The sequence below is a fragment of the Agelaius phoeniceus genome, chromosome 6 (assembly GCF_051311805.1).
Source record: "Agelaius phoeniceus isolate bAgePho1 chromosome 6, bAgePho1.hap1, whole genome shotgun sequence".
Taxonomy (NCBI): domain Eukaryota; kingdom Metazoa; phylum Chordata; class Aves; order Passeriformes; family Icteridae; genus Agelaius; species Agelaius phoeniceus.
The window spans coordinates 57283733-57295950 of record NC_135270.1 but is presented as its reverse complement, the minus strand read 5'-3'; the positions used below and the strand labels follow the sequence as shown (position 1 = coordinate 57295950).

Here is a 12218-nt window from a genome sequence, read left to right as displayed (position 1 = left end):
TCTTCGTCTTGCTTGAGACATCCTCAATGTGGATTTTCATTTATTTGTTCCAAGAACAAGCATCACAGAATCACAGAATATTCTGAGTTGTGAGGGACTCACAAGGATCATAGAGTCCAGCTCTTAAATGAATGCCCCATATGGGGATTAAATTTTCTTCCTTCTTAAATGGGAAACTCACTAAAGAGAGCTTTTGTTCATCATTAGTGTAGTATAAATTTGTGGTGTTGAATTTTCTAACTCAATATCACATCCATCATCTCTGTTCTACCCTGACAGGTTATACTTGAGCATGTTGGTCCCATGCAGAAAACTATTGTTCATATACAGTCCTATGAAGATGCTCTTCAGCTGCCAGGGCTGAAAATGCAATCTTTCTCAGTCTTTCAAAGAGCAAGACAACTCTTGAGAGAACTGAAGAAATTAGAAAAAATTACTAAGGAACAGAATGAGCTGCTGGAGGTAATTGATTTTTTTTTCCTATGGTCACCTGTACCACCTTTTTTTAAAGTAATTTTGATCTTTAAATGCTCCTGCTTTTGCAGCCATATAGTTACACCTACTGTGTCTTCTATGTAATGGTTTGGGGATTTTTTTTGTTCTTTTTTCTTAATTAATTTGATCCTGCAACAAAGCACACTGAATAGTCTTGACATACATTTCAGATTTCCAATTCAGTCACAGCTGACAACATACAGTGGAAGGAAGGAAGGCTCAGGTGTTGCACTGGTGATTGAAGTCCAGTGTTAGATGCAGGCACTCACCAACTCCTGAAACCCTCCTGGACCATGGAAATTCTGGTTGACAGCCATTAGACAGCAATTGCTAACATCAGAAAGTCTTCTACTAATCCAAATCAGTGAGCCAGGAAATTGGCCATACCCTACAGCTGTGTTGTGGTTAATTCCCTGTTTTGAGGCAGGCCAGCTTGTGTTGGGGTCTTGGAGCTGCTGCTGGCCAGGCCAGCTTTGGAAACAGAAGGGAAACAGCAGCAGGAGAAGGCAATGCTGGCGGGGCAGGGAGGGTTAACTCAGGGCCAGGGAGAGTTATGGAACAGCCCCAAACCTGAGGGAGTTTCTGTGCAGCACTTATGTGGTTGTACCAGCTCAGGGAAGTTTTAATTCAGGAGCTGGTCGTGCTCCAGTGCCCAGGCTGGAGGAAGTCTGGGGTTCTGTAGCACAGGTTCCCACGGCAGCAAGAAATCAAAGTTCTCATGTGACCCATCCATTTCTGGGCAGGATGCTGACAGCACCTAGAAAAATGTTACATTATCTTTGCTGATTTGGTTTTCCTGAGCTATAAGGGTAAAGCACAATGCTTTAAAACATCTATCTGGGCATTTCAGAGGCCAGGCAGACAAGTGGCAGCTAAAACAAGAATGCCCATTTTTGATTTTCACTTTGAGAAATTAAGAGCAAAACACAAAGAGAAAAACTCAAACATGCCACATGAGTAGTGCATGCTTGGAGTCAGAAAAAAAGCAGTGACTATATTAGATCTGTATAATCCCTACAGTCTTTTTTTTCTTTTTTAGTCCATACAATTTCTTAGGTCCAAAAAATGTATGTGGTAAAATGGACCTTTTTCACAGTTACCAGATCAAATAATGGAGAATTTCCAAAACACTTTAAAAGCATCAGAAGCAGGGTGCTTTCCATTTATCAATTGTTGTAATGACACTTGTAACTGGTTTTTGTGTAATATTAGGTCAAATTTTAGATTTTTCTCCTTTTTGTAAAGCTGTGACCTTTTTTTGCTCAGAATTTGCCTTTATCTTGTAGACACCCAACAATCTGTGGCTGAGTGAGATTTCTTTGTGAGAAAACAGATTGGAAAAATTGCAATTCTTGGCAGCTAGTGTATCAAACTGTGCAAAAGAGATTTTCCAGTGCCATTGAATGGGTTGAAAGCAGCAGTACTACAATACAAATGCAGCACCAGCTAAGGTGTAACAAAGGATAAAGACATTAAACCATGGCATTTTGAGTGCTGCATTAAAAAGGTGGTGAGAATCCTGCTAGAGAGGAAAGCAAATGGGAGCTAAGCTTCCTGTACAAATATATGCATTTTTTCCCCCCCTGGGGATTAGTCTTTGGGTGAGTTTGCCCATATTTTGCTATAGATGAGGGAATGGAATATTGCACCAGTAACTTTTGTATAATTAAGTTGCATTGTAACACCTGAAACAGTAAGTTAGAAACAAAGCCTGTCATAGATACTGAAAATGCTCTGGGGCAGGAGTTTAAGTGACTTAGTTCTCTGTTGAATGTTGCCCTCTGGTTTTTTATTATGGCCTGTTAAGTTCCACACCTCAATAACGTCATCAGGAAGAAGATCTGGAAGCCACATCTGCTTCTACTGGTTCTCAGTGCAAGAAAGTGGTATTATTTGCATATCTGATGATTTACTGGTCTCATTTTCACTCAGCTCTTCCAAAACAAATACTCTGTGGGTAGGTGGGCCTTTTCCATGGGTAGGTCTTCTGGAGTTAGCACGATATGAAAAGCAAAGAGCAACTGTTAGCCAGGAAATAACTCAATAGAAAGGCAGAACTTGTAGGAAGAAATCCAGCCTCACATATATGGCATAATTTGTTATATTGGATAAAGGATAGAATAATTTTTTTTTCCCAGAGTAGAAGGCAGAAACTAATTAATTATCTTCAGGTAAGTGACTATATTCATATATTGGTCCATGACAGAAGACATTGCAGTCTCTATACAAAATATTCAGACTCTAGTTAGTCTAGGAAATTTGAGGTAGGATTCAATTTTTTATTATTAAACAGTCCTATTCATATCAAATTGAAGGAGTGAGTAAGAGCATCTTCTTTTAGGAGCTCTTCTTTTACTTTCTCATTAAAGCTGAGCAGAAGACCTATTCCTTTTTTTTTCTCTCTGATTCTTTGCCAGTGGCACTAAGATTATAGGCCACAAATATCTTCCCCTTCAAATTGGTTTTCTTTTCTTTTAAGTGAGGAAAATAGTTTCTTCTCACTTTTAACACCTGTAAAATAATAATGGTTATTTAGAACCTTATTAGCCTGCATTTTTTTCAGAGGGAGTGCTGCTATGAGGAAGTGACTGAAGAAATGGCACTGTTGCTGTTGATAGCAGGAGAGACTCTTTGCTCTGTGAACACTTTGCAGTGAAGTCTTTGACCTGTTGGGTCATTCAGGTGCTGCTGGCAGCACAGGAGGATCAGGCCTGTTGACTTCATTGTTTCTTTATTACTTTTTGCAGGCCCCTCTGGGTCCAGAAACACAGAGCTACCAAGTGCTGTGCATATTCAGTGTTTTCACAAGATATTCTGACTTGTAGATGTGACAATTTCCTAATGACCTGAGACATCATGACAGGCTGTGGCTGACAAATATGAGTGTGTGGGGAGATTGCCCACAAATGCATGGACAGCAAAGCCTGGGGGGCAGTGAGATTTTGCTGTCACTGTCAGATGACTAAAAGTGAACTTGGCTGTTTATTACATATAATATGTTTTCCTATAAGCCATGTAAGCAGAAGAAGTTCACATGCTGGGAATGCTTATCATTTTTATTGGAAGTATTCAAATAGTCAGGCAGTGTGGTTGGGATATCCTCTGAGCTGCAGTGTTTGCCTGGTGTACAGCACAGTTCATTTTGAGCACTTTCATTTTTGGTTTTGCAGAACTAGCTGGCAGTAAAGACTTGAGCACCAGTAAAAACCAGTCAGGCTTTCTACTTGATATGAAACCCTTCAATTTCTCTCTTTTTGACAACCTTTTCTAAGTTGCAATGGATGTGGTGAGATCTGCTCCATTTCCATTCCCTAGCCAAATTCATAGTTCTGCTCTGGATCTCCTAGGCAGAATATTCCACCATACTTCACCTTGTGGGTAGAGCAGCTTGTTTGTCTTTAGCAAGTGAATAATAAACTTAGTGAGGGATGGGGTTGTGCAAAGTTAGCAGAGCAAAACAAATTCTAGTACACAGAACTGCAGGTACAAAAGAGGCTTCAGTACTCTTCAATTCAACTTTGTTTCCTTACTGACTTGTTTGTTTATGTAGTCCTTATTTCAAAATTATTTATGGAGATTGCTATTTCACAGGAAACTGTAAAGAAAACAGAAGAATGTGAGCAAGAAATTGAAAAGTTGAAACAACTCCTTAAGAACAATTTGGGTGAAATATCACATGAAGATCAACCAGAGGCTCAGAAAACTCTCTGTCCAGAGGTGGGTTTCATTCTTTTTATTCCTTATCCTGCCTGACACTAATCATGATGATGCAGAGCACTGAGAAACAGTGGTGTGCTTCCCTTCTCCACCAACTGGCAATTGATGCCATAGTGTGACCATGCAATTAATTACAATTAATATTATTTTGCAAATTGGGTATATCTTTCATAGTATACTCCTTATTGATTTTGGTGTGTCATTTGTGCTATATCACCTTGGAAGAAAAACTGGGTTCTGTTTTGATGAAACAATATGCAGCACTGAGAGCTTACCTGTGCTCAGCATCCTGCTAATCTTCCTGAGGTGGCAGCTTGGGATAGTGCCTAAGAAGAGAACCAAATCCCTTTCTGATGACTGGTCATGCAATGCTACTTTTGGGGATTCTGGTTGGGGTTTGATTCATTAGACTCCTTTCTTTGTCCTCACTGCCCCACTGTGTTCTCATCACTGGTAATCGTGTTGCTTTTCTCTCTACAGTCAGCTGCTTTCTGTAATGAATGAATTGATGTTTTTAATGCAAATATAAGATGTGTTTTAAGGATAGCTCTGCAGAAGTCAGGAAATTACTAATTAAATGTAATAACTATTTATAAAGTGCCTCTGAAATGCTCAGTTTTTTCCAGTCAGTCACAGTAAAGTTAATACACTTAGATTGTACTTGCCTAATAACTATAATTACTCAGTAGGCTCCTAAGTACATAGCTGCTCTGCTGTCAGCTGGTTGGATGTTGGAGGCTTGATGTAGTGCTCAGCATGACTCATTTCCTGATTCTTCCTTGTTTTTGTCTCTTGAGTGTAGGATTTTATGTTTAATAGTTCTTGTTTTAGCAAAAAACTTGGCAGATACATCATTGCATTAATAGAAGTGGGCAGTGGAATCGCCCATCTTAGTGGAGGATTTCAGAAAAAGAAGTGATTTTAAGAATGAGTTGGTTTCTGAGGAGGTTATGGCTAATTAAGTTTGCAAAAGAGTAGCTGGCAAATCTATGCTGGCAAGTCTCCTGCAGTGAAATAAATAGATATACTGTTCCTAGTGGACATTCATAAATCATGCCAAATTTTAATGGATGCCTGTTACTTCATTTCAGTGACATTTTCTTTCCTTTACCTTTGGATGATTTTATCTTGTGGTTTTGAGTGTACAAAAGGAAGAAAGGATTATCAGAGCAGAGTTCCCATGTCTTTTGAAAATTTGCTGGAGCTCTTCCCTCCTCCTTTCCTGTCATGCTGCCACCCCAGAGCTATTAACAGAAGCTGTAGTGGAGACAGGAGCAGCAGTCTCACTGCTTTCATCTGGCACAGATTAATACCTGCATCACATCACTAATGACAGAGCATGCTGTGGAGCCAGTGCTGTTCTCACTTCAAGCCTGGCATCAAAGCTTGCTGTGATCAACTAAGCCCAGTGTGCAGAGGGATATTTAGCCAGGTTTCACTCTTCTGAGCAAGTAGCAATGCTTCAAAGAGCTTTAGCACTTTCAGTAATGGAGAGAGTAGGGCAATTCATTCCATGTCCTGGCTTACTCTGTTATTTGCTGGGATTTCTTGGTTCACCTGGAGGCTGGGTGGTGAGGAAAGCCCTGGAGAAAACTCTAAGAGCAGAACACTGGCTGGAGGAGTAGTCATGGCCAGGAAGGAGACCAAGACAGATTTATTTCCCCCTCTGTTAGTGCAGTTACCTGGATTAATGTTTAGTGTCTGCAGAACGTTAAATATTTTCCTTAAGCTTTATTTGGGTCCACTTATTTCTCCCAGTATCACATTCAAAGACATGGCATCATTTTGGCCCTAGCCACATCCCCAACACCCACCAAATGGTTTCTTTCCTTTGGGCCATCTTCAGCAAAGACTGAGCCCTGAGCTACCCTCATTTGCTGGCTTTGCCCTCCTCAGGGCTTTCCCAAGTGTTCAGGCTGCCAGGGAAGCTGCTTGGAAGTACCATCACTGTGTGACACACACAGCAATGTAACCCTTCTGCATTCCCTTGGTCCTGGAGGAAGCTGCTGCTCTCATGGATATTCAGGACCTAGTTAGAATTTGTTCCAGCCTGCTACATTTCCTTCCACACTGCCAACTTGTGCATCACAAGTGGCCAGGGCTGTCCTGAGCTGGATCTGTTGCTGTTGGTTTGCATGTACCTGGACATCTCCTGCAGTGACAATGGGGAACTGTCCCAAAGCCCAGAAAAAGGAAAAGGGGGAAATAGCCCCAGTACCAGTAAGATACATCCCTGGTGTCATCTGTAACATTGCTGTTTGGTTAAATGAGAAAAATGGATGCTTACAGATGTTGTTGCTCCTTAGGGAGAAATGGAAGCTGTAAAAGAAGAAATCATAAAGCTGTGCCAAAGAAAGGAAGATTTCCTTACCAGGATGAAGAATTCCATGTCTGAGCTTCACCAGTGCCTACAGCAAGAAGTGCCTGAAGCAGCAGATGAACCTCCAACCTCTATATTGGCCCAGAATGACCTGATTGGGACTGATGTTTCTCCTCAGCAGGTAAGTGAACACTCACCTGAGGGCCAAGAGGGGAGGTAAATAACCCTTCCTGCTCCTGGAGGAGTGGCATGTGAGAGAGGAGCACCCCTGCCCCTGTGAATCAATATTGTCTCTCCTCCCCTTTGTGTTCAGAAGGACTGAGTGTGAGGAGAAGGTAGGAGAGGTCAGCCTCTGGTTATTTCTTAGCATTTTCCACTTTCAACATGAAGTTTGCATCAATCAACAGCAAAATGCCCCATGTGTAGTTTGTTGATAACCAGTTGTTCTGGGATTTTCAATAAATTATTTTCATGGGGCAAAATGAGATTTGTCCCTTTTGTAGCTGTGCTATTGAAACCTGACAGCATCAAATCCCAATTTTCAGAGGTGCTTAGAACCTGCAGCTTTCAGTCACTTTAATGTAGGTTGCCAGATGTTCAGTGCTTCTCCAAAAGTGGATCTCAAGTGGTAAATTTGTTTTGGTTTACAGGCAGAAGTGAAGAGGCTTTTGCTGTTCTTGTCATGATTAATTGGGTTGTCTCTGTGTGTGTGTTTTTGTAGTTGAAAAAAAGAGGAGTGATATCTCTTCTGCCTTCCTTAGATGAAGAATCAGAAGACTGTTCTTTACACAGCAAGGTGAGTCCAGTGTATTATATATATATTTTTATATATATATATATATATATATTTTTATAGTTGTGTATGCAAGGTAGAAGATTAAAATATCCTTCCAGGATACAAAGGAATTGCACTCAAGCCAGTGGACCAATATGCCAGTGGCAGTATTACACATCACCTTGTTCTGTTAGGTGTGATCCTGCTTTTGGTGGGATTGCCTATTTGCTAATGCCCCCTTTGTGGAAGTGTTAAAGGCAAAATTTGGCCTTAAATACCAGTGTTTCCATGTGGAGGTGGATTTCAGAAAGAATTAGCCTCTGAAATGCCAAAACATAAACAAAAGAATTTATTCATATGTTTGAACATAAGAAAAAAAGGGTGAGATTGGATTATTGGGGGAGAAGTTTGGATAGAAGAAATTTCTGGTACATTGGGAGACACTGCCCTGCTGGTTGCTCTGAATCTGAGGGGTCTGAATGCCCAGGTGAACTGCAGAGGGGCAAAGTTAATTGCTTTTGGGAAAAAAACTCCATGGCAAGACAGAGCAAAGAAGTCTGAACAGCCTGGAGAGCTTGTGCCTCACTATTGATCCAAGCACTTCAGTTTCAGGGTTTCTCACTCTACACCTTCACTGGTGCAATTTTCTTTACATGTAGGACTTCTTAATGGACAGGACAGGAGAAGGATTGATAGTGTCTTGTTGGTTTGCTGGTTGTTGGTTTGTTTGGGGTTTTTTTTCTAGCTTTTTTCTTTTTAATATTGTAAAACATGAGAATATTCTGCAGTCTCTAGAGAACATTATCAGTGTCATCCAGCTGCCCCATATCTTGCAGTAGAGCTATAGAGCAAGAAGAGAGGTGGGATTTGGGAAACACAAATATGGATAGATAAACAAGGCAGAAATAAAGTGTTATGAGAAGTTTGCAGTGCTTTACATTGCCTGGAGGAATATCTGAGCTTCCTGGTCAGAAGGTAAAGCTGAGCTGTTACTGCTTTCAAAGGGAAGTACAGCCACAGAGAAAGATGCAAGACTTTGGCCTTCAGAAGGAGATGATGAAAGGCTCAAGGAAGACAGTGCAACCTCTTGGTCTTCTGGTACCTTGTCAGATGGCATTGTTCAGGTAATGCACTCAGGGTTCTCTCTGTGGAGGTGGGAACTCATCTTTGTGGAAAAGATCTGCACAAGTCCTAAGTATTGCTGAAGCCTGCACTGCAAGAGAAGTATAGGAATGCAGAACAAGGTGGCCAAATTCATATCTTCCATCTAACACTAAATCTTGCCATTTAGAATCTCTTTTTCTGTTGTACATGCTGGTTGGACTCAGTGATGCTAAGCATTTTTTCCAATCTAAATGATTCAATGATTCCAATTCCTTTGAGCTTCACAAAACCCCCAAGGGCAGAAATGCACATTTAGTAGCAGCAACTTGTTTCACTGATTCCTGAAAAGGCTCTAAAAATGTAAGGGATGATTTGTGGAAGAAGTTCACTTTGTACATGAGGAAATCAGTGTCTGGAACACCCAACCAGGTGCAGTTTTGGTGCCATTTTGTTCTGCTCTTCATGGTGCCTCAGTAATGTTGTGACAACTGCAGTTGTTTGTTTCTGTACATCAGTGCCTCAGGCATAACAAAACTGCTCTCTGTGAATATTCTTGGGCCAGGACCACAGTAGGTTGAGGGGTTGCTGCTCTTCCAGACTTCTCTAGCACAACAAGGCAGTGGAACATAGAATCAGAAAGTCATTTAGGTTGGAAAAGACCTTTAAGATCAAATCCAACCATAAATCAAGCACTACCAGGTCCACCACTAAACCATGTCCCAAAGTGCCACATCTCCACTACTGCACATCTGTATGCAAGATAAGAAATATTTCCCCTATTGCCTCTCTCTCTCCAGGATGAGGATGTTTTAACTGAATCACACAGTAAACATGATGAAGAAACATCTCCGCAAACTTTGGAGGGCCCTGAAGGTCCTGGCACAGGCAATGGCAGTCTGGCTGTGGTGAGTTTGCAGGCCTGACCAAGGTGACCCCCTGAGTGAGTAGTGTGACCTACCTAGTGGGCAGAAGCCCTGGTCCATTGTGGTTTTGCTGCTGGAGTTTGCTGCAGTATGATGTGGTGGGATACCTGCAACCCTTTGTGGGCCTCTTCCTGTTGGTGCTCTGGGTGATAAATTTTCAATTGCCCCTTGAAAGTGCAATTTTCTAGTGAAAAAAATGGAAAATGGAGCATTTTCAGCAAGGAAGCTGCTGTCATTCATACAGGCATGAATGGAGGAGTTTGAGTGATGTAAACATACATCAGCCATGGAATTTTTAAATGGCAGTTACAGGAGGAATTGAGGAGCTTGACATGTGTTGCTGCTTGTGGAAGACATGCAAAGGCTCAGAGAAGAGTGAGCAGCAGGTTAAATACAAAAGAGTGTCTGCAGACATGAGTGCTCCAGGAAGGCCAAGAGCAGCAGCTGGTGGCAGAGCAGCTTCAGCTTTTGGGATTACAGAGTCCTGGAGCTGTTAAAGTTGGAAGAGACCTCCAGGATCACAGAGTCCAACCATTCACCCAGCACCACCATGCTCAGCACTAAACCATATCTCTTTAAGTCCCACATTTTTGAACACTTCAGGGATGCTGGTTCCACCACTTCCCTGGGCAGGCTGTTCCAATGCCTGACAACCCTTTCAGTGAAGATTTTTTTTTTCCAATATCCTGTGCCAGGGGGATTGGAACTAGGTGACCATTAAAGGCTCCTGCCTAGGGAAACTGTTCTGTCCTTCTGTGATGGCACTGATAGTTGGAACAATGCATTTTGGCTCTCTTTTTTTCCCTGCCAAATCTCATTTTAATATGAAGCTTGTGCACTAGCACTGGCCATCTCAGTTGCCTGAATGTGTGCTCTGGAGCCAGGGGAGCATTCTCTTCTTGTAGTGTTGCTTCATTTCCTTACTGATTACCAATATTTGCATATGTGGAGGCATATACAGACCTGTGCAGCCTTCCAAGTCACTGCTCTTTATCTCCAAGTACTTTGGACTTTTGTTATTGACATGTGCAATGCAATATTGCTTCTTCAAGGAGTGTGTTTAAGAAGAATTGCCAAGACGTCCTTAAAAATACACCATTTCTTAATTGTATGATCTAGAGCCCAAGTAAAGCATATTTAATTGTTGGACCTGAACACACACAAGTAGCTTGTAAGCATTGTCCAAGAGCTTGTTTTGCAGCTTCCAACTGCATTGCTTTTGTGTGTAACTCCCACAGAAAAACATCTCTCCTCAGGGGAGAACAGGTTAATGGTGAGTCATCACTCCCTGTGTGCTCAGGTATAGCTGCTGTGCTCAGGTAGATCCCTGCAGATGCAAATTGCTGCCTGGAAACCTGTTACACCAGATCTTGGATCACCTGCCTGCTGAGTTTCCCTCCTTTCCTCCTTGGTTTGTGGTTCCCCCCCCCCGCAAGGCTGGGAACGCGGCGACGGAGCTGTTTTGGGGTTTGTTGTTTCCACACTCTGTGAGTGTGGAAGTTAATCATCTCTCAGTGCTAAGGGGAGGGGAGGGAGATTACAAAACCAGGTGGCTCACCAGGCTGCTTTGATGTGCTTTCCTCCAGAGCCAGCAGCCGCCTCCAGTGCCCCACGCCGCCCTGGGCTCGCAGACAGCGCTGGATGGAGGGAGGCCTGCGCCAGAATCCATCCTCCTGCTGTGCCAGGCCCAGGTGGCAGAGCTGGAACAATGGCTAGCCAAAACTAAAATGTCCCTGGGCTCAGCCCCTCAGACCCCCCAAAGGCAGCAGATGGTGGAGCCACAGCTTGCTGATTGCCAGGTAAGGAGGTGACACTGCTGCTGCCATCCCCTTCCCCGGGCTGTGTCTGCAGGAAGGACACTGTGCCTGCTCCTCTCTCCTGCTTCAGCAGCTCCCTCACCCTCTGCACAGAGCAGGTGACTGCTTGGCTTCAGCTTTGCCAGGGTTTGGTTAAAATATCTGGTTTTAGAGTTGGGATCTGTATGCATCCAGGGGATTAAGGTAGAATTCTGGAGTCTATGTAAAGCTTTAGTTTTATTTGGATTATTTCCAAAACCATGTCTGAGTACAGTTTGAATCCTCTATTAAAAGGGAATATTTCATTGGTCCTGATCATAATAAATCAGCTAGAAACAAAAGAGTATTTTTTTTCTTTTGACATTTTCACTTTCTGCTTGTCAGAATGATTTAAAAGGCTGGTCTAAGAAACCTTCCACACTGCTAACTTCTTCTTCAGTTTTTTCCATAAACTACCAGCACAGAAAAATAGTGGCTTTCCCCCTTCCCTCAGTGAGCAGTGGTGATATTTGTACCTACTGCTGTGCACCTAGGGCATCCTCTTGCCCTCATGGCACCAGAACAAAAGGAGTGGGTGGTACCTGTTGGTGAAAATGGGAGGAGGAAAACAGGACTGGCACGAGGGGCTGGGTCGGAGGGAGCCCTGGCATGCAGCATGTGCAGATTAAAACAGGGCTGAGGCTCCCTGTGGTGCCAGTCTGGTGTGTGCCAGTTTGCTTCAGGCACTGAGCCTACCTAGAGCAACAAATTTCACTCACAATACCAAAATGTCCCCATTTTAAATTACTGGGAGACATCACCAGCTGTTTTGTTGTTGTTTTGGGTGGTTGTTTTTAATTGGAGTGCCTCTGGGTTTAGGCTGTGATTCAGCCAAGTGCTCAGGTGCTGAACTCTGTGGGAATTAGGATCCTGAGTGCTCCTAAGCAGCTGGCTGTGTCTGGATCCCATTCAGGGTTCCTGTCAGCATAGGCTTCACCAGGGCAGCTCCAGCTGGTGAAAACAAGCAGGCTGAATTCCTGTCAGCTTCAAACAATCTGGCTCAATATCAGGACATGAGCTTGGGCAGGGGAAGAAGGTTTTCTAGTCAA

At 42.8% G+C, this 12218-nt stretch overlaps 1 protein-coding gene across 1 annotated transcript in view; it reads left to right on the top strand.

Moving 5' to 3' along the window:
• The window catches only part of SYNE2 (spectrin repeat containing nuclear envelope protein 2), a 158915-nt gene that overhangs the window by 74483 nt on the left and 72214 nt on the right, over positions 1–12218 (top strand). The window contains exons 61-67 of the mRNA XM_077180797.1: positions 280–462; positions 4087–4212; positions 6519–6713; positions 7254–7328; positions 8312–8431; positions 9209–9316; positions 10921–11133. Coding sequence (XP_077036912.1) covers positions 280–462; positions 4087–4212; positions 6519–6713; positions 7254–7328; positions 8312–8431; positions 9209–9316; positions 10921–11133 — 1020 coding nt within the window. The remainder of the gene's footprint in view (positions 1–279; positions 463–4086; positions 4213–6518; positions 6714–7253; positions 7329–8311; positions 8432–9208; positions 9317–10920; positions 11134–12218) is intronic.